The sequence below is a fragment of the Schistocerca americana genome, chromosome 5, assembly GCF_021461395.2.
Source record: "Schistocerca americana isolate TAMUIC-IGC-003095 chromosome 5, iqSchAmer2.1, whole genome shotgun sequence".
Classification (NCBI taxonomy): domain Eukaryota; kingdom Metazoa; phylum Arthropoda; class Insecta; order Orthoptera; family Acrididae; genus Schistocerca; species Schistocerca americana.
This window is the reverse complement of record NC_060123.1, coordinates 464,048,524-464,071,177: the sequence shown is the minus strand read 5'-3', so window position 1 is coordinate 464,071,177 and position 22,654 is coordinate 464,048,524. Positions and strand designations below refer to the sequence as shown.

The window sequence follows — 22,654 nt, the reverse complement described above, 5'->3', positions numbered from 1 at the left end:
AAGCAGGAGTGCTGGAAATGGTATGTCTCCACCATTGGCACCTGTACCACTCCATCGCAGGTTTGGTGCACGATTAGGCGACTCTAGGGGTATCAGACACCCATAGGCGTACCTGGGCTTTCGCTAATTGGAGCAGACTATACTGGTTCAGGCATGGTTGCAGAGCTCTTAGCAGAGCATTATGCTCAGAATTTTGCTTCTACAAATTACTCACTGGCCTTCCGCTCCCTGAAAGAGCGTTTGGAAGGTCGGAGCCATTCATTCCATACGCGCCACCCTGAATCGTACAATGCTCCATTCAGTGAGTCTGAATTCTACAGTGCCCTAGCCACTTGCCCTGATGCAGCTCCCGGGCCGGATCACATCCACTATCAGATGCTCAAGCACCTCTTAGTGTACTGCCAGCGATACCTCCTCAACCTTTTCAACCGTACCTGGCTTGAGGGCGAGTTCCCCTCTCAATGGCGGGAAAGCATTATCATCCCATTGATGAAGCCTGGCAAGAACCCCCTGGAGGTGGACAGCTACTGCCCTATTAGCCTCACCAACGTTAGGTGCAAGTTGCTTGAACGTGTGGTCAGCCGGATGTTGAGTTGGCTACTTGAGTCTTGGTTCCTTCTGGCTCTGTCCCAGGGTGAGTTCCGTAAGGCCCACTCTGCCACCAATAATCTGGTCTGCTTGGAGTCTGCCATCTGCACGGCTTTTGGATGTCGTCAACATCTGGTTACCTTCCTTTTTGACATGTGGAAGGCGTAAGATACGACGTGGCGACATCACATCCTCACCACGCTTTGTGGGTGGGGTCTTAGGGGCCCGCTCCAGATTTTTCAAAATTTTCTGTTGCTTTGTTCCTTCCATGTGCAAGTTGGTTCTTCCCATAGTTCCTCCCAAGTTCGGGAGAATGGGGTCTGGCAAGGCTGTGTCTTGAGTGTCTGCCTCGTTTTAGTTGCTATCAATGGGCTAGCTGCAGCTGTGGGAACGTCTGTATCGGCTTCTTTGTATGCTGATGACTTTTTGCCAGTATTATATCTCCACTGGGATTGCGGTTGCTGGACGGGGGCTACAGAGTGCAGTCTTGGGCCGTCACGCACGGCTTCCAGTTCTTGGCTGCCAAGACCTGCATCATGCATTTCTGCTGGTGTCGCACTGTTTACCCTGAGCCACAACTTTGTGATGGCAAACCTCTTGCCTTGGTGGAGACTCATCAGTTTGTGGGCTTGCTTTTTGAGGTCCGGTTGACTTGGCTCCCTCATATTCCGCAGCTGGCGGCATCTTAACGCTCTTCGTTGCTTGAGTCACACCAGCTGGGGTGCCAATTGGTCTACCCTTCTAACACTGTATCAGGCGTTGATTCAGTCCCGTCTCGATTATGGGAGCCTGGTTTACAGTTAGACATCGCCTCCTACGTTGAGGTTGCTTGACCCTATACTTCACCGTTGTATCCGACTTGCAACTGGAGCTTTCCGCACAAGCCCTGTAAAAAGCCTACTTGTGGAGGCTGGTGTCCCTCCATTGTGGCTCCAGCGCCAACGACGACTGGCCTCTTATGCTGCACATGTTTGTAGCTTACCCAGGCATTCAAATTACCGTCTCCTGTTCCCCAACTCGGTCGTCCATCTTCCAGAACGGCGGCCCCGATCAGGGTGTACGATCGCGGTTTGCGTCCAGGCTCTTCTCTCTGGGCTTGATTTTTCCCTCTCCCACCCCTTTTCCAGCCAGTATATGTATACCCCCGTGGTGTGTCTCCCACCCATGCCTTCGGCTGGATTTGGCACAGGGCCTGAAGGACTCACACTCCCGAGGCCCTCCCCCGCTGCTTTCTTTCCATCCTTGCCGCATTCACGGTTCTGATGAGGTCTATACCGACAGTTCGATGGTTGCTGGTCGAGTTGGTCATGCTCTTACTCTTGGGGATCATTCTGAAAAATGCTCATTGGCGGCTGGCTGCAGTATTTTCATTGCCGAGCTGGTTGCCATCTATCGCGCCCTAGAGTATATCCGCTCCTGCTCACGTGAATCCTTCGTTATCTGTGGTGACTCCCGGAGCAGTTTATGAGCTATCGACCAGTGTTTCCCTTGCTCTCGTCTGATGATTGCTATCAAGGAGTCTATCCATACTCTTGGCAAACAGGCTGTCAGTGCACCGGCTTTGGAGATTGGCCTTTCAGAGTTTGACCTTTCGGAGTTTGATCTCCATTCATTTTTGCGGCAGAAGGTCCTTGGTACCTGGGGTGATGAATGGCGCACCTGCCTTCACTGAGCAAACTTTGGATCGTCAAGGAGACTACCAGTGTGTGGCGCTCCTCCTTGCGATCCTTTCGCAAGGACTCTGTTGTACTCTGCCGGCTGCGCATTGGCCACACCTTGATGATGCACGGTTACTTATTGCGCCGTGACAGCCCACCTCTCTGTTGCTGTGGTTCAGCTTTGACAGTGGTCCACATTTTGTTGGACTGTCTGCTTTTAACTGCTCTCAGACAGACATTTGTGCTTCCTGATACGCTCCCTCCACTTTTATCGGATGATGCTCCCATGGCACACTTAGTTTTGAGTTTTATTCATGCAGGGGGCTTTTGTTGCTCGATCTGAGGGTTAGTCTCTTTCTTTTGTGTTAAGTCTGGCCTTTGGCCTAAGGTTTTAGATTGGGCTTTTTAGTGTGTCTCTTGGTGGTTGGCTTTTCCTTTTTTTGTTTCCAGGGTTGGCCGGCCACTGTAACACTCTGTGTGTTTTTAATTCCTCTTTTCTGGTCTTTGTCTGTCTTTCTCGTTTTGTGTTATCCCTTGTCGTCTCCGTTGCTTGTTTTTGTTCCTTGTGGGTGTTCCATGATTGTGGAAAAAGGGAGCGATGGCGTTTTTAGTCTGGTCCCTTCAACCTCCACAAACTAACCAACCAACCCTATCCCTGAACATATTGGCTGCACTGATTGATGAGCTCCCTAAACCTCCTTTCCTACTTTTGGGAGATTTTAACGCGCATAACCCCTTGTGGGTGGCACCATACTTACTGGCGGAGGTAGGGAGGTCGAAAATTTCCTGTCACAACTGGATCTCTGGCTCTTAAATACGGGTGCCCCCACACATTTCAGTGTGGCACGTGGCACATGTTCGGCCATTCATCTCTCAGTTCGCAGTCCTGGCCTTCTGCCATCTATCCACTCGAGAGCATATGATGACCTGTGTGGTAGTGACCACATCCACATCATCCTGTCACTCTCCCGGCGTCATGCCCGCAGATGGCTACCCACATGGGCTTTAAACAAGGCAAACTATGCTGTCACCACTGAATCTCCCTCCACATGGTGCCATCAAAGTTGTTGTTGAGCAGGTCACTACAACGATCATTTCTGCGGCGGAAAACTCGATCTCTCATTCTTTAGGGTGCCCCTGGCAAAAGACAGTCCCTTGGTGGTCGCTGGAAGTTCCTGAGGCAATTAAAGAGCGTCGATGTGCTCTACAGTGACATAAGCGGCACCTTTCCCTAGAGCACCTAATAGCCTTTAAGCAGCTCCTTGCCCACGTTCGCCAGCTTATAAAGCGACGGAAACGTGAGTGTTGGGAGAGGTATGTGTCGACCATTGGGTGCCATAGATCACCATCCGAACTGTGGACGAAGATTAGACATCTTTTTGGGTACTAGAGCCCAACAGGTGTCCCTGGCATGATGCAAACATAATTGTCGAGCACTTTGCTGGGCACTATGCTCAAGCTTCTGCGTCAGAGAACTACCCCCCAGCCTTCCGCACCCTCAAACAACAGATGGAAAGGAAAGTCTTCTTGTTTACTACATGCCACAGTGAACCCTATAACACACCATTTACGGAGTGGGAGCTTCTCAGCACCCTTGCACATTGCCTCGACACATCTCCTGGGCCGGATTGGATCCACAGTCAGATGATTAAACATATCTTGTCTGGCTACAAATGACATCTCATCATCATCTTCAACCGGATCTGGTGCGATGGCGCTTTCCGTCGCAAGTGCAGGTGAGCGCCATCATTCTGGTGCTGAAACCCAGTCAAAACCTGCTTGATGTGGATAGCTACCGGCCCATCACCCTCACCAACTTTCTTTGTAAGCTGCTGGAATGTGTAGTGTGTCGGCAGTTGGGTTGGGTGCTGGAGTCACGTGGCCTACTGGCTCCATGTTAGGGCGTCTTTCACCAGGGTCGCTCTACCACTGATAATCTTGTGTCCCTTGAGTCTGCCACCCGAACAGTCTTTTCCAGATGCCAAAATCTGGTTGCTGTTTTCTTTGACTTACGGAAAGCATATGATGAGATTTGGCGACATCGTATCCTTGCCACATTGTGAGAATGGGGTCTCCAGGACCCACTTCCAATTTTTATCCAAAACTTCATGTAGCTCTTTACTTTCCATGTCCAACTCGGTGCCTCCCATAGTTCTCCCCGTATTCAGGTGAATGGCATTCCACAGGGCTCTGTATTGAGAGTGTGTCTATTTTTAATGGCTATTAGTGGTCTAGTTGCAGCTGTAGGGCTGTTGGTCTCACCTTCTCTGTATGCAGAGGACTACTTCTGCATTTCGTGCTGCTCCTCCAGTGCTGGTGTTGCTCAGCGGTGCCTACAGGCTGCCATTCACAAGGCACAGACATGGGCTCTAGCCCACGGCTTCCAGCTTTCAGCCGTGAAATTGTGTGTCATGCATTTGTCGGCGTTGCACAGTTCATTCAGAACCCGAATTTTACCTTAATGACGATCCACTCACCGTAGTGGAGACACATCAATTCTTAGGACTGGTTTTAGACGCCCGATTGACTTGGCTACCTCACCTTCGTCAGCTTAGGTGGCAGTGCTGGCAGCACCTCAATATCCTCCGCTGCCTGAGCAGCACCAAATGGGGTGCAGATCAAGAGAGCCCTTGTTCAATCCCGCCTTGACTATGGGAGTCTGGTTTACTGTTCGGCGGCGTCCTCAGTGTTGCGTTTACTCACCCCAGTGCACCACTGTGGCGTTCGCCTAGTGATGGGAGTGTTTAGAAAGAGTCTGGTGACCAGTGCCCTGGTGGAGGCCGGCGTCCCTCCATTGAATGTTAGGCGTGCACAACTGCTCGCCAGTAATGTTGCACACGTTCATAGTCCTCCTACACATCTGAATTACCGTCTCCTTTTCCCAACCAAGGCGGTTCATCTCTCGCATGAGCGGCCCAGGTCAGGACCTACAATTGCGGTTCACGTTTGGTCCCTTCTGTCTGAACTGGAGTCCTTCCCGTTACCGCCTCTCCTTGAGGTTCATTCACATACACCTCCATGGTGTACACCCAGGCCACAGATTATTCTGGACCTTACACTTGGCCCTAAGGACTCAGTTAACACTGCGGCTCTCCAGTGTCACTTCCTCTCGATTCTCAGTATGTACTGCAGGTTTTCTCTTTTCTTCCAGCTGTTTTTTGTATGTCTCGATTATTTTACTCCCACCATTGTGGAATTATTTTAATCTGAATGAATGAGGAACCAATGACCTAGCAGTTTGGTCCCTCCACACCTTTTCAACCAACCAACACCTCACACACACACACACACACACACACACACACACACACACACACAAGACCACCAACATTGGTAGCTCATGCCAGAATGCAACAATCATGTGTGATGGCAGCAGCAATCTGGAGGCGGTAGCAAAGGGGAAATGTTAGTAGTGTGTGGGTTGTTAAGAGCAAAGTAGACCACCGTGTGGCACAACATGCAGCTGAGCATAACTTGCTTGATTTCAATGGCTGCTTCACTACCCGAGCCATCTGGATCTTTCCCTCCACCAACTTTTTCGAACTTCGTAGATGGGAGTTATCCTTAGAAGACATTCTCCAGCCCAAAATTATGCCAGCCTAAATTTATGGTAACATAATGTCCCAACGCTCTCCACCCAACAGTTTCCACACCCTCTGTCCTATCATCTTTTCTCCACTCTCATCTCTCAGCCTCTTTGTTTGCGACCCTCTGGCAAAGCATTCGCCCATCTTTCCCCACCCTGCTCCTTTCCGCTCCTTTATTCCACAGCCACCTGATGCTGCGCCTGTTGGCATTTGAGCTCCTGCAATCTCTGCCAGAGAGCATTCCTCAGTGGTTCCCCCCCCCCCCTCCCCCCCCTTTCGCGTCATACACTACTATACCTTTGCCTTCCCTGCCACCTCCAGATTGCTGCTGCCATCCCATGTGATAGTTGTATCTGGCCTGACCTGCCATAGTTGGTGATCATGTGTGTGAGGTGTGCTTTCTTTTGTGTGTGTGTGTGTGTGTGTGTGTGTGTGTGTGTGTGGGGGGGGGGGGTTCTTTTTCTTGTGAAGGTTGTAGCCGAAAGCATTGTATAGGTGTCTTTTAATTGTGCCTGTCCACAACTTAACGTGTCTTCTTTACGGTAAGTAGCAATCTATCTTTTCCTACATTGTTGGAGATGAACGTCTAATAGTCATTAGGGACTAAAATGTGTTACTGGGGGAAGGAGTAAAAAAAAGGTTTAATAGGAGAATATGGGCTTGGTACTTGTAATGAGAGAGGTGAGAGTGGAGAAAGACTAATTGAGTTCTACAATAAATGTCAGCTAGTAATAGCAAATACTCTGCTCAAGAATCACAAGAGGAGGAGGCATACTTGGAAAACGCAAGTAGATATGGGAAGATTTCAGTTGGATTACATCATGGTTAGGCAGAGATTCTGAAATCAGATACTGGATTGTAAGGCATACCCGGGAGCAGACATAGACTCAGAGACCAGTCACACAGGATCAAAGCCAAAGAAGTCGGATATGGAAATGTGAAGATACACACTTAAAGTTCTCTAAGGCTATAGATACTGCAGTATCTCTGAAAAGGACAGTCACAGAAGTTGGAAAGAAAAACATAGGTACAAAGAAGGTAACTGCGGAGAAACTGTGGGTAAAGAAGAAATACTTCAATTGACTGATGAAAGAAAGAAGTACAACAAAGTTTAGGGAAATTCAGGAATACAATGTAGCTGATAATGTAAGCAAGACTAAGGAAAAATTAAGACACATTCATAGGATTTGTCAACCTGGAAAAGGTGTTAGACAATGTGAAATGATGAAAAATATTCGAAATTCTGAGAAAAATAGGGGTAAACTATTGAGAAGGGTGGGTAATATACAATATGTACGAGAGCCAAGAGTGAAAAATGAGTTGAAGACAAAGAAATAAGTGCTCGGATTAAAAAATGTGTAATACAGGGATGTGATGTAGTCATCTGCCCCTAATGTTCATTCTGTACATGGAAGAAGCAATGACAAAAATAAAGAGTGCAAGAATGGAATTAAAATTCAGTGTGAAAGGATATCAGTGATAAGATTTGCTGGTGACATTGCTATCGTCAGTGAAAATGAAAAATTGCAGTATATGCTGAATGGAATGAACAGTCTGAGTACAGAATATGGATTGAGAGTAATTCGAAGAAAGGTGAAAGTAAGAGGAGTAGCAGAGACGAGAACAGCAAGAACCTTAACATCAGGACTGATGATCACTTAGTAGATGAAGCTAAGGAATTCTACTACCTAGGCGGCAAAATAACCCATGATAGACAGAGCAAGGACATAAAAAGCAGACTAGCACTGGCAGAAAGGATGTTTCTGGCCAAAATAAGTCTATTGTATCAAAAATAGGTCTTAATTTGTGGAAGAAATTTCTGAGAATGTGCGTTTGGAGCCCAGCATTGTAAGTAATGAAACTTGGAGTGTGGGAAAGCTGGAACAGAAGAGAATCGAAGCATTTGAATTGTGGTGCTACAGCATAATTTTGAAAATTGATGGCCTGGTAGGGTATGCAATGATGAGGTTCTCTACAGAATTGATGAGGAATGGATTGTATGGAAAACACTGACAAGAAGAAGGGACAGGATGGGAGGATGTCTGTTAAGACATTAAGGAATAACTTCTTGGGTGTTGTAGGCACCTAAAGAGAGTAAAAACTGTAGAGGAAAGCTGAGATTGTATATAATGTTAATTAATTAATAATATAATATAAATTAATAATTTGAATAATGTATATTGGAATATAATTAAGGACTTAAGTTGCAAGTGCTACTCTGAGATGAAGAGGCTGGCACAGGAGAGGAATTCATTGCGGGTCGCATCAAACCAGTCAGGAAACTGATGACTTAAAGAAAAATAGCTGGTCGCAGGGTTTGAGTGTGGTGCAGACCCCATGAAGCCATGGACCCTGGTTTCAACAAGGCAATGTGCAAGCTAGTTGCAGCTTCATAATGGTATGGGCTGTATTTACATGGAATGGATTGGGTTCTCTGGTCCAATTGAACTGATCATTGACTGGAAATGGTTGTGTGTGGCTACTTGGAGAACATTTGCAACCATTCATGGACTTTGTGTTCCCAAACAACAATTTAATGTGTCAGCCGGCGACAGTTGTTCTTGATTGGTGTGAGGAACATTCTGGATAATTCTCACGCATGATTTGGCCACCCACATCACCGGACATGAATTCTGTCAAAAATTTATGGGGCATTTATAATTGAGTGGTCAGTTTGTGCACACAATCCTGCACCGGCAACATTTTTTCAATTATGGGCAGCTGTAGAAGCAACATTGCTCAATATTTCTGCAGAAAACTTCCAAAAACTTGTTGAGTCCGTTCTGCATTGAGTTCATGCATTATTCAGGGCAAAAGGAGATCCAACATGTATTATTTTCAAAGATCTACGGTTGGCACTGAGGATAGTTTTTATGCCTATGAAAGCTCTCTGCATCACAGGACCATATTTGAAGGCAGCAAGGTCACTGCACACCAACTATGGTCCATTGTCTTTAAATGTTGTAGCATTCCCAGAAAGACACTCACTAATGTTTCACATTGTAGAATATCCAGAATTTCACTGGAGAACACCTTGGATTTTGTTGTTCACTTTGTCAGCCACGCAACCATGATATTGACACAATTCACTCTACACATGTTGCACAATATCCATGGTATCACACAGCTGAGTACCAACAGCTCCCAGTCATGTGATGATACTTGATACCACTGAAAAGTTGGCAAATTTTTGTAGGCCAAGCTTCTAGACAAGGTATCTGTGAAGACCTCTTTCACAGTCAGAACTTGATTAATCACTACCAGGCTCACAATGATGTGTCACCGGTAGTATATTTAATAAGCATTTCATAAATATAATAGAAAGCAGAGGGAGGAACAGTTAAAGAGAAAAATGACAGAAGTATGTGGAAAAAGTAACTCTCATCAAATTCAGTTACATGAATGTATCACCAACATCTCCTTCTGAAATTAAGGAAATTATACATTCTCTCAATAAGGAAAGCTCATCTGGTTTTGATTGTATATCCAATAGAGTACTAAAACTTTGTTCCCATATAATAAGCCCAGTCTTATCTGAAATATGTGATACATCACTGTCTCAAGGCAATTTCGAGAGAGACTGAACTATGCCATTGTTAAACCCCTCTTTAAGAAAGGTGATGTGAGAGATGGCAATAACAACCAACCTCTTTCACTGCTGACAACTTAGCAACAATAATATCCTCAGCAAATCACAGTTTGGGTTTCAGAAGAGTTGCTTAGCTGATAATGCCCTTTACATGATCACTCACCATATTTTACAAGCATTAAACAACAAAATATTGCTGGTTTGTATTTCCTGTGACCTATCCAAGGCATTTATCTGAGTGAATCACAATATAATCCTAGATAAATTGAAGTTTTATGGGATGAATGTTATAGCCAACCAGTGGATAATGTCATATCTAACCAATAGAATGCAGAAAGTTGTACCTGGTAATTCAACCAGTATAGTCCGGGTTCCTGAGTCAGGCTGGGGAGTTATCACATATGGGGTTCCACAAGACTCAGTCTTAGGTCCACTATTGTTCATCATGTATGTAAGAGATCTTTCATCTAATTTACAACAAACAGAATTAGTTCTTTTTGCAGAAGACACTAGTACTGTAATCAATCCAAGCATACACACAGAATCAGAAGAAATGGGAAATAAAGTTCTTAAAAGTATCATTGACTGATTTTTTGCAATGGCCTCACTCTCAATTTTAAAAAGAGACAACATTTTTAATTCTGCACCTGTAGGGGTTCTGCAACAATGATAAGAGTTAACACATTGCTAGGAAATGATAAATAGGGCAGGAGATTCAAAATTCTTGGGTGTCTGTATTGATGAGAGATTAAACTGGAAAAAGCACATTTTGGAACTTATAAAACAACTCAGCTTAACCACATTTGAACTGAAAATCATTTGAAAATCTTGGGGAGAGGCAAATCAGTAAATTGACATATTTAGCATATTTTCATTCAGTAATGTCATGTGGAATAATGTTCTGGGGTAACTCATCTTAAGAAAGAATGTCTTCATTGCTCAAAAACATGATGTAAGAATATTATGTGGTACCCAGGCATCATAATCTTCTAGCCGTCTGTTTAAGAAGTTGGGCATCCTGACTACTACTTCACTGGATATTTATTTCCTATTGAAGTTTGTTGTAAATAATCCAATACAGTCCAAAAGGAACAGTGATATACATAGTTACAGAACTGGAATGAAAAATGGCATTCATTACTCCCAAGGTTGTCTTTAGCACAAAAAGGGGTGCATGATGATGCAACAAAAAGTTTTGATCAATTACCTGGTAATATAAAATGTCTGACAGACAGTAAAATAAAATTTAAAAACAAATGGAAAAAAGCCAATTTTTATAAAATAATTTGTGATGGCAATGTAAAATGACTTGTTCTCCTCATTATGATTTAATGTGCAAAACGATCCACGAAACATGAAACTATCTAAAAAACCAATCAAAAGATTGTTTTTATTTTGGACTAGTTGATGCTGTAATAGTCAGCAACATTAAGCCAAGAACCCTGTTGTGTAAGAACAGGCTGAGGGGTGGAGGAGCAGTGAAGGTGGTTGTTCCTTGACTTTCTGCACCTGTATCAGAACGGTCATATAGGTTTTCTTGCCACAGGAAATTAATTTGTCCACATCAGGGAACCTTGATCGCATCTCTCCTGCAACTCTGTATTATGCTTGCATGAGGCAAGTGATGTACACCATACTGAGGTAGAGCATCTGAAGCCCCATGGCTGCTTTAGCCTCTTATTAGCAGCAAAACCTTGTCTGTTCACAACATCCGGCCGTAGTAGCTTCATAGAATTGCCAGACAAAAGGAGTTGTTGAGCTGTTTACTTTTCCGAGAGCTTCACACGAGCGGGAACATACCTCCATGTCTGCCAATTTACAGGATACCAACCATCATTTGCAACATAACGCCCAACCACATTGGTGGTTTCATCTATGGAAATCCAGACCTTTTGGTCAACAGCACTAATTCGTATATTATTGAGCCCACCTTGTAACACACAAATAAATAGTTTTTCTCAAAGTAGATTCATCTGGAAATGGATGTGTTGTGCACTTCTCCCAGCACTATCTGAAATGTGCATTCTTCAGCTTCTCCATTGGGGTGTTGCAAGACACCATAATCTCACACCAGTCCTTGAAGAGTGATTGCACATTTCAAGATGGACTGGTCTTCACAAATAACAGTATTTCTCTAGTGTCATTGTCTACACTTCTCTTCACGTAGCTGCAGTGTTTAGTGGTATTACAGTCTTAAAGATTATGGATAAATTGTTGCAAAATTTACTACAAAGTTCAGGGGAAAAATATGACTTGTAATTGAAATCCTGATGCTAATGATTAGCAACTTACAGAAGTTGTGATCATTCAAAAAAATCCATTTTCTACCTCACTGCTGTAATATTGAATGGTGGTGTGGTGTTTCTCTTCTGCATTCTCAACATTTGCAAACCCCACGCTTCACTTTGTCTTGTTATATAGTTGAATCAGTCATGGCTGTCCTATTGTAATTAAGACAACATTTGGAGCTTTTGAGTCGCAGTTAGGCACAAGAAAGACTTCCACAACTAAGCTTTCGAACATTGACCTTCATCAACATATACGCGCATGTGCGCGCGCGCACACACACACACACACACACACACACACACACACACACAAGCAAACTCAACTCACACACATGACTGCATGACTGCAGTTTCAGGCAACTGAAACCACACTGTGAGCAGCAGCACCAATGCTTGACGGGAGTGATGACTGGGTGGGTGTAAGGAGGAGGCTGGGGGGGAGGGGGGAGGGATACTATGGTGTGGGTGGCAGACAGTGAAGTGCTGCAGGTTAGACGGAGGGCGGGGAGAGAAATAAAAAGACTTGGTCTGGTGGTGGAATGACGGCTGTGTAGTGCTGGAATGGGAACAGGGAAGGTACTGGATGGGTGAGGACAGTGACTAACAAAGGTTGAGGCCAGGAGGGTTACAGGAACGTAGGATGTATTGCAGGGAAAGTTCCCACCTGCGCAGTTCAGGTGTTGGTGGTAAGGATCCATATGCCACAGACTGTGAAGCAGTCATTGAAATGGAGAATATCATGTTTGGCAGTGTGTTCAGCAACACAGTGGTCCACTTGTTTCTTGGTCACAATTTTTCGGTGGCCATTCATGTGGACAGACAGCTTGATCGTTGTCATTCCTACACAGAAAGCAGCACAGTGGTTGCAGCTTAACGTGTAAACCACATGACTGGTTTCATAGGTAGCCCTGCCTTTGATGGGATAGGTTATATTAGTGATCAGACTGGAGTAGTTGGGCCAGCTGCAGTGACCGAGCTGCTCTAGGCGCTTCAGTCCAGAACCACGCTGCTGCTATGGTTGCAGGTTCAAATCCTGCCTCGGGCATGGATGTGTGTGTTGTCCTTAGGTTAGTCAGTTTTAAGTAGTTCTAAGTATAAAGGACTGATGACCTCAGATGTTAAGTCTCATAGTGCTTAGAGCCATTTGGAGTAGCTGGAGGTGGGAGTATGTATGGGACAGGTCTTGCATCATGGTCTATTACAGGGGTATGAGCCATGAGGTGAGGGATTGGGAGCAGGGGTTGTGTAATGATGTATGAGTATGTTGTGTAGGTGTGATGGGTGGCAAGGATAGTGGGCAGGACATTTCTCACTTCAGGGCATGATGGGTGGTAATCGAAACCCTGGCAGAGTCGTGGGTGGTACTGAGTTACGAGGGGAATGCTGCTCTGTGGGTGAACGGTGGGACTTCGGGAGATGGTGGCAGGCTAGAAAGATAAGGCATGGGAGTTTTTTTTTTTTTTTTACAACGTTGGGGGAAAAATTACGGTCGGTGAAGGCTTCAGTGAGACCCTCAGTATATTTCAGGAGGGACTGCTCATCACTGCAGATGCGACCACCATGGGTGGCTAGGCCCATGCCCTGGTGCTGCTGCTTGCAATGTGGTTTCAGTTGCATGTAACTACAGTTGTGTGTGTGAGCTACATTTGTGTGAATGTGTGTGCATGCACATGTGTGTGTCTATTGTTGACGAAGGACAATGGCCAAAAGCTTTAATTGTGGAAGTCTTTTTGTTGTGATTATCTGTGACTCAGCAACTCCACTATGTGGTGAGTAGCGACTTTCCTTCTCAATATTGTTACATTCCATCCTGGATTTTCCATTGTTTGACTATTGTAATTAAGTCTGGTTCAAACCAGAGGAAATAGAAGAGAATACAGGTGAGCGAGCACTTCTGGACAATTCAGGTGTTTACTGTTATTTACTTGTGTTTGAAGAAGCATTTTCTTTAAGGGAGCAGAAGAAAACGTAGATAACAAGCATTGTGTATGAATGTTGCAGTATTGTTTCTTGGAACATGAGATACAACACTGATTAGTTAGAGCTACAATGCAAAACTGATATTCAGAGAGCATTGCTTTGCATTGAGAGTACATCTTTTTTGATTAAGTAAGCGAAACAGCGTAAATAAGTAGAATTTACATGTCTGAATTTTTACGTGAGCAAGAAGTAAGATAGACGTAACAGTGAACTGAAGCTCCAGCTTTCCTTAGCATTCTCACAAAACTTCATTACAAATGTTGGATTAGAAGACAACGTGGAATCAGAAAACTGGTTCTCAGTGATTAACATAACCTAAAGAAGGGCTAGTGTTTACACTCCAGCTATTAGCAGTGGGAGACATTTAAGTTTGTGATCGTTTTGCATATCAATAACTGCTATATTTCATATAGTTTCTGATGCCTGCAACAACATATGCAAAGTGCTTGAAGGAGTGAAATATTACGTACAGCCTATCATAAACAGCTAGAGTGATTATGTCTTCCATGTATTTTAATTAGCCTAATAGGTACATATTCATACTTATTTACTTCTAAGAAATGTATTGTACTTTTCCTTTTTAATAAAAAGAAGCAAAAAGCTTGTTTTTATTTACTCTGTTCCCATCTAATGCAAGCATCTAAGGAATTGGTCTTCTTCACATGCCCAGTTAGTCCTTTGACTACTTTGGCTATTTTCTATCAGGCATATTTCTTTTCTTTCGCATTTGTGCTGTGAAAATCTTGGATCCCAGAATCACTCATGAAATCTATATTTTTGTAATACAAACGTAACATTATCTTCAGACCACTGAGTTGTGCACACAACTCATGTCAGCAACAAAAGTAGAGAAGATAGTACCGAAGCAGATAGGGCACGAACTTCCTTCGCTAAAAGACCAACAAGCAGCGGAACACTAGAAAATACAAAATGAACATGACCAAATTAACCAAATTCTGTTTGCTCGTGCTCACATACTGTTTACACCAGAGGGAATTCTTGTTTGCTGATTCACATTCTTGTGTTTGTGCCAGTGTAAACCAGGCTTTAAAGAGTTGATGAGTGCAACAACTCATACTGTCATTTGTTTGATTATTGGTAAAGGCAGTGAAGTTGCTTCTAAAAGTAATGATGATTCCTAACCAATAAAACCAAAGTACAATTTTTTTTAATGCCGTTGAGAAAGAGTCCATTACACAGTCCAACAAAAGAAATTTTTTTGAAAAGCTTTTTTTTTTACTTTAATAGCTGAGCATTATAGAGTTTTATGAGCTGAATCCAAATCTAGCCTTATTTTTTTGTATTGCCCATAGCTTTCAAGCAATATGCTTTTTATTATATAGCATAAAAATCCTATGCTATACAATAAACAGGGAAATTAATGAAATGCTTTGTTACAACATAAGCATGGTTTGTGTTTACAGTAAGCTGCTTAAAACAACTATGTGTTAATGGAGGTTTCACTTGTCAACTGGAATTGGCTTGTATTTTCTTTCTCTTTTTTCTTTGAAGCTTCTTGTGTAACTGTTTCTACGATGAGTCGCTTGCTGAACTTCTCGGATAAGTGACCAACAGTAGTCCCATTATCATGATGGTGTTCCAGCAGCCTTGGTAGTGTTTTTCTATCACTTGGATGTCCTGGTGAAAACGCTCTCATTACTCTTCAGTAACATCTCCCATATTGTTCGGGAAGTAATCAAGGTGACTGTTCCAAAACTGAACTTTGAGGCTCATTAAACATCGTAAAGTTTTAAACTTCTTTAACATTGTAGCTATAATAGAAATATATTCTGGGTCTTTTACATGTCCTAAGAACTTTGTAAGCACTTGCTTGAATGATACCCATGCTTCTTTCTCATTTAAGGTCAAAGTTAACACCAAACATCAATTTTCTAAGGTCAGGTCCAACAAAGACACCTTCTTTTAGTTTAGTTTCTGAAAGGTGTGGAAAATTTTGGCAGAGATACTTAAAACATGGTCCATCTTTAGGCAAAGCCTTTACAAACTATTTCATTAGGCCTAACTTTATATGGAGAGGTGGTAGGAGTACTTCTTTTGAATCTACAAGGTTTTTGTGTAGAATGTTCTTCTCACCAGGTTTTAAAGACTCCCTCAAAGGCCAGTTCTTTCTGCATCTGTGTTGATCCCTAGCCCTACTGTCCCATACACAAGAAACATGGAAATTTGGCAAAGCCACCTTGCTAACCAAGGAGGATGCATGTTACTTTTAGATCGCCACATACCATCCAACCATGAGCAGAATAAGCTATTTTATTTAGCACTACTACTAAGTTTTCATAGCTTTCTTTCATATGCACAGAATATTACCATTGTGTAATAAAACAGCCTTAAAACTAGTTTTGGATGAATTAATAAATGGCCTCCAGTCTTCCTTTTTGTATTCAATACCAAACTCATTAGTCAGACTGGGAACGTCTGAGCAGTACACTAAATCACCTTCTTGTTGAAAAAACTTGGAAAATTGCTGCTCTCTGTCTCTCTTTCTGTACATGTATATTCTGGTTCCAACTGCCAATCAGTTATTTTCTTTTAATCTAGAGCCAAGCAATTCAGTGTTTTCTTTCGTTAAGCCCAGATCCCTAACCAAATCATTAAGCTCGGTCTGTGTAAACAATTTGGGCTCTAGACTTTCTGTATTACAGTGGAATTCGTCGTCATCTGGTTCATGTAAATCTGATTGTACATCAGAAAATACTTCTGTTGGAATAGAATTTAAATCATCTGGTAGTTCATGAACCGACAAATCTACACCATGCCTTACTGGTTGGATGTCGGCCGGAAGGTTAGGGTAGCTTATTACCTCTTTGTTTTTCGAAGTATGGCCAGTAATATCAACACTGCAAAAGTAGCAATCATCGGAATGACTTTTTGGCTCCCTCCATATCATGGGAACAGCAAATCTAAAGGCTTTTTTCTCCTTTTTGGACCATTTTCTCAGATCTTCAACACACACATAACATACCATATGCAGCGCCCAAGATTGATCTTGATCACCAAGTTTAGATCCAAAGTATGATAGATAAACCTTTATCACAAAGTCTGTAATCCAGAATGAGATTTTCACTCTGCAGCGGAGTGTGCGCTGATACGAAACTTCCTGGCAGATTAAAACTGTGTGCCGTACTGAGACTCGAACTCGGGACCTTTGCCTTTCGCAGGAGAGCTTCTGTAAAGTTTGGAAGGTAGGAGACGAGGTACTGGCAGAAGTAAAGCTGTGAGGACGGGGCCTGAGTCGTGCTTGGGTAGCTCGGTTGGTAGAGCACTTGCCCGCGAAAGGCAAAGGTCCCGAGTTCGAGTCTCGGTCCGGCACACAGTTTTAATCTGCCAGGAAGTTTCAAAGTCTGTAATGTTTCCTCGGTATTTTTTAATCACAGATTCACCACAAATATAACAAATTGTCAGCAGAGTTTTTACAACCACAATTAGACATTGTACTGAGCACATGGACGGGAAACGGGAAAGTGAGGTTAGGTTGACAGGAAATGAAACACCATCTGTTAACACAAAAAAGAATTGACTTTTTTTGCCAGCAAATGTTTTTCAACAGTGCTACCATCGTCATCTACATTCATTACACCTCCTTTTTAAATTATTTTAACTATATAAAAACTGTTAAATTCTTTAAAAAATAACTTAAATTAATTAATTTAGCTGTAAAATGTGAAGAAATGGTGGGTGATACAGTTTTTTTAAGTATCGTATTTGTATTTCCCACCCAAAAAAACATAAGAATAAGGTATTTTCAGCAAAAAAGTTTTTCCATCGTTGGCCTGCGTTATCAATACGGTGTGCTGCTCACAGTATGATCACCTGTAGTAGCCTTTATTGCAGTGACATTAACCTTGACTCTTGTGCTTTCCTCATCTTCGCCTTGCAAAACACGTACAGCAATAGAAGCAGATTGGCTGTGTAGCCTATTTCATGAGTAAGACCTTCTCTTATAGAGTGAAAAACCTTATTTGATGTACCTAAAAAATTATGAATTCCATCTTTGCTAATCTACAAAAGAAGGTACCATTTTAGATTTCTCAGTCCACAAGAAATTGTCTGGGATAATTTTACGCTGCATCAGCATGTTATGTCCGTTCTTTTTATCTTTCTTCTGTTATCTTATTTAATAATACATTGTTATTAATCATTATTACTGGTCTTCTGATAGGGTGCTTCAGGTATTGCTGCTGATTTATAAGCATAAGGCCGTGGTCCAAGACATAATTCTCTGCCTAACATTTCATCTTCCACTGCCAAAGAGATTATCAGAGGCTTTTTAATGACTATCACAAACTCAAACAGGTTCCACAAGCCAAACCGTAACAGTTTTGTGATGGTTAAAGCCTCTGATGATGTCTCCAGCAGCGGAAGACAACTTGTTTGGCAGATAATTATGCTTTGGACCCCAGCCTTATGTCCATAAATCAAATACTAGTATTAGCACAAGTACCGGCTGTGAAAGCCAGCATTCTGTGATTAAGCTGCATCATTGTTTTGAAATTACTTCTCTGCCTATTTCTTAAAGTTTTGAATGCATTTTTTACTAATGGTGTGTCATGTTTTTTTTTTTTCTTTAGGGGGAGACAGCATCTGCTTTCAGCATTTCAGAATTTATATTTTTGGTTGAGAAGAGCAGCATTTCTAGTAATGAAGCATTAATGAATACTTGTTATTCTGCATACTGGATATTAAGAGATACCTTAAATGAAGCTGCAGTCTCAAACTTAAGCTTTGCTACCATGTTGGACAGAGGAAAGCTGTGCATAAACATCCTATCATGCTGTGGTGCCAAGTACCTACAAGTGCTTGTAGATACAGCACTGAAAATTGACAAGTTATCAGACATGTTCGCAGCAAATAACTCAGTTAAAGAGAATCTTGACTTCTTAATATATTCCTTAAAGATATCAGTGGAAGCAGTGAAACTTACAAAAATAAAATATACATGTATGCCATTTTTACAAAAATACATACAATTGTTTCTGACAGTTTTAAAAAAGGATGTGCTGCAGAATTATCTGTATTTCAGTGATGTTCTAAATGCAATGAACAATTTTACTGAACTAACAAAATTTGAAAATGATGAAAAACTATGCATATCAGTACTTTGTGAATTAGCAGCTAAAGGTCAACCTATACCCAGTGTCAGTAATTTAGCACTGAAAGAATTCATTGATTTGTTAGCTTCCAAGCACTCATGCAGATTCGGAAACACAGTTGCATTTACAATATCTTCAATACCTTTTGTCTTTTCAAAGCTGATTACTGCCTGGTCCAATTGGTCAGCTCAAGAATGGCAAACTATATGGACTTCACCTGTTCAGTGTGCATTTTATGATTTGATCTTGAAGCTCCTTAGTGTTTTATATGAATTGTTGCCCTCTGAAGGAGAAAATATTCAGAAAGAAAAGAGTACAGTTGATTCCATTTTAAATTTGCACAGACTTACTGTAAAATTAGTTTATCATATGCTGAGACAGTCAATAGACGTGAAATTGGAAAACCTTGACGCGGCCATTCCTTTGGTCACGAACATATTAGATTTCTGTGTCAAATGGGTGCTTTGTTTGAGAGACTCTGGACATGGAAACTGGGTGCAATCATGGGAGCAATTAGGTATGTATTTGATTTACAGTTACCTATAGCACTTAATATTCCATTTCATTTCTTGATTTGTAATTTTATTCATTTAATGTGTACTTGTGTAAATAGCTCTTCCCTAGTAGTCGTAGTGGTGGTAGTAGTAGTAGTAGTAGTAGTAGTAGTAGTAATAGTAATAATAATAATAATAATAATAATAATAACCACCTTCAGATGTCTGTCTCAATCTTATCGTGTCTTTTGGAATCCAAAAAAAGAACTCTTCCTTTCCTTCCATTCATTTGTCCTGCCCACATCCATTTCATTTTTGTTGCAGATATAATGAAGTCTTCCAGTGCAATCTGTCCCTTGATCCGTTTGCTTTCCTGCCTCAGTAATTCATAAAATGTGTGTTTCACAGGGTTTGCCCGAGTTCTGAAAATCAGGGAATTTTAAATGTATCAGGGAAATTTGAAAGAAAATAAAACTGGAAAAGTCTTGTTTTTGTCTCAGTAGTATTAAATTGTCTGTTTACTGAGATGTTATGCTTCATCCCTGGCTGGGTGCAGCAGAGTACGTGCACCTGTTCCCTACACCCTCATTCCTACTGTTTCTCCCCTCTCCACAGCTTGCAGTCAGTGCTGCCACTCCCCCTGCGGGTCCGGGGATTAGAATAGGCCCGCGGTATTCCTGCCTGTCGTAAGAGGCGACTAAAAGGAGTCCATCCCCCTCACGGGGGTAGTTCGCGCCTGCGTCCGGAGACGGACGGTTCCACGACCTATCATCGTGGTCCTTTTGGTTTTTTCACTTCTCGTTTCTTCCTTCCTTTTGTTGGTTCCTTTCTTTGCTCTTCTCCACCTCACTGTCTTCCTTACTCTTTCCCTTGCCTTCTCCTTGCCTTCTCATTGCCTTTTTCTCCTTGCCTTCTCATTGCCTTTTTCTCCTTGCCTTCTCATTGCCTTTTTCTCCTTGCCTTCTCATTGCCTTTTTCTCCTTGCCTTCTCATTGCCTTTTTCTCCTTGCCTTCTCATTGCCTTCTTCTCCTTGCCTTCTTATTGCCTTCTTCCCCTTGCTTTCTCATTGCCTTCTTCTCCTTGCCTTCTCTGGTCTCCGCCTCGGCGTTTGAGACAGTCTGTCCTCTTTCTCCCTCTCTCTCTTCTTTTTCCTCTTCTTCCTTCCTCCCTGTGCGTGTCTGAAGGCCGACCCACGCGTTCGCACGCGTAGCCGGTGACGGGGTAACGCGTAAGTCCCCGCCCTGGGTAGACATGTAAGGCACGCGCGTACCCCCTGGTAAAGGCCAGGCCCGGGGAGGGGTGATTGCCTGAGCTGATACCTTCTGACCATGCCGATTGGTCCCTCCGTCTGTTTCTCGGGAGGTGTGACCTGAGGTGTAAACATTCACCTAAGGCGGGAGTGCCCTCTGAGAGGGTCCCCACAAGGAAGGAGCGCGCCATCGGAGACGCTGGCAATCATGGGGGATTCCTCCGCAATGGATTCTACTCCATCTCTTTCGACTTCGACCCAAAAACGGAAACGTGACCAGCCAACAGTGACAAAAGTACTACCGCCTGCCCCACAGTTCCTCGTAGTTTCTCGAACTGAGGACGGAAAGGATTTTTCCTCTGTCAACCCTTTCGTTATTCAGAAGGGCGTAGATGCCATAGCCGGATCTGTCAAATCCTGTACCAGGTTGCGTAACGGCACCTTATTACTGGAAACTGAGAATGCCTTTCAGGCACAAAAACTGCTTCGGGCCACCCTCCTGTACACGTTCCCTGTCCGGGTGGAGGCCCACCGAACTTTGAATTCGTCTCGTGGTGTGGTCTATACTGACTCCCTCGACGGATTGACTGACGAGGAGCTTCAATCATTCCTCGCTGAGCAGGGCGTGACGGCTGTCCATAGGGTCATGAAAAAGGTCAACAATGACCTTGTACCGACCCGGACAATTTTCTTGACCTTCGATAGTGTTAAGCTGCCATCGCGCATCAAGGCGGGCTACGAGGTTATTTCTGTTCGCCCCTATATCCCGACACCTACGCGCTGCTACCAGTGTCAGCGTTTCAATCACACTCGACAGTCTTGTTCCAATGCGGCTAAATGTGTCACCTGTGGCAGGGATGCCCATGAGGGTGACTGTCCACCTTCGTCTCCTCGTTGTGTGAACTGTCAGGGTGACCATGCAGCATCCTCCCGCGACTGTCCTGTCTATAAGGAAGAACGCTGTATCCAGGAAATTCGGGTCAAAGAGAAAGTGTCCACCTCGGCTGCTCGCAAGCTATTGGCTAGTAGGAAGCCCACGCTGCTCCCAGCGGGGAAATACAGTACTGTCCTCGCCTCTCCTCGGACTACCCGGGAGGTAGCAACCCAGACATGCGATCTGACCTTCAGCACCACGGTCGTCCGTTCGGCCAGTGCTAAGATCGCGCGGTCGACGTCTCCTCTTCCTCCCATCACCCCACAGACACGAGCACCTTCTTCAGCTTCTGCTAAAACGAAGACACCGAAGTCAGATGCACGGGCCATCAAGAAGGAACCATCCCGTGCAGACTTCCTCCGTACCTCGACCTCACAGCCTTCGACCGGTACTTCCACTACACGTCCTTCCAAAAAGGCGCATAGGAAGCACAGTTCTCCTTCCCCGCCACGGCGCATTTCTTCTCTTGCGCCACCCAGCGGCTGCCGCCCCAGGCCGTCATCCGTTTCGCCTGGCCGCACCGCTGGTCGCCGTACATCTGGCCGTTCACTGGCGGAGGAAGCTCCCCCTCCCGGCCATCCTCCCGAGATGGCCGATGACCCTATAGACCCAATGGACGATGACTGTCCGCCTACTGATAGCGGCGGCAGTGCTCGCTCGAAGCCAGGCCCTAAGCGGCCTTCGAGGTGACCACTTCTCTCATCTTTCTTTTCTTACGATGGCACTTATTCACTGGAATATTCGCAGCATTCGCTCCAACCGAGAGGACTTGAAGTTGCTGCTCCGCTTGCACCGTCCGCTTGTCGTAGCCCTCCAGGAAACGAAGCTACGCCCATGCGATCAAATTGCCTTGGCACACTACACCTCTGTGCGTTTTGACCTACCCCCTGTGGTAGGTATCCCAGCTCATGGAGGGGTTACGTTGCTGGTCCGGGATGATATTTACTACGATCCCATCACGTTGCACACCGGCCTGCAGGCAGTTGCCATCCGCATTACTCTCCCCACTTTTACGTTTTCCTTTTGTACCGTTTACACTCCATCGTCATCTGCCGTTACCAGGGCAGACGTGATGCAACTTATTGCTCAGCTACCTGCACCAGTTTTGTTAACTGGAGACTTCAATGCCCACCATCCCCTTTGGGGCTCTCCAGCATCCTGCCCGAGGGGCTCCT

At 43.9% G+C, this 22,654-nt stretch overlaps 1 protein-coding gene across 1 annotated transcript in view; it reads left to right on the top strand.

Annotated features, from left to right (window-relative positions):
* Window positions 1-22,654, top strand: part of LOC124615904 — a 295,777-nt gene that overhangs the window by 69,484 nt on the left and 203,639 nt on the right. Inside the window, exon 4 of the mRNA XM_047144080.1 lies at window positions 18,280-19,318. Coding sequence (XP_047000036.1) covers window positions 18,280-19,318 — 1,039 coding nt within the window. The remainder of the gene's footprint in view (window positions 1-18,279; window positions 19,319-22,654) is intronic.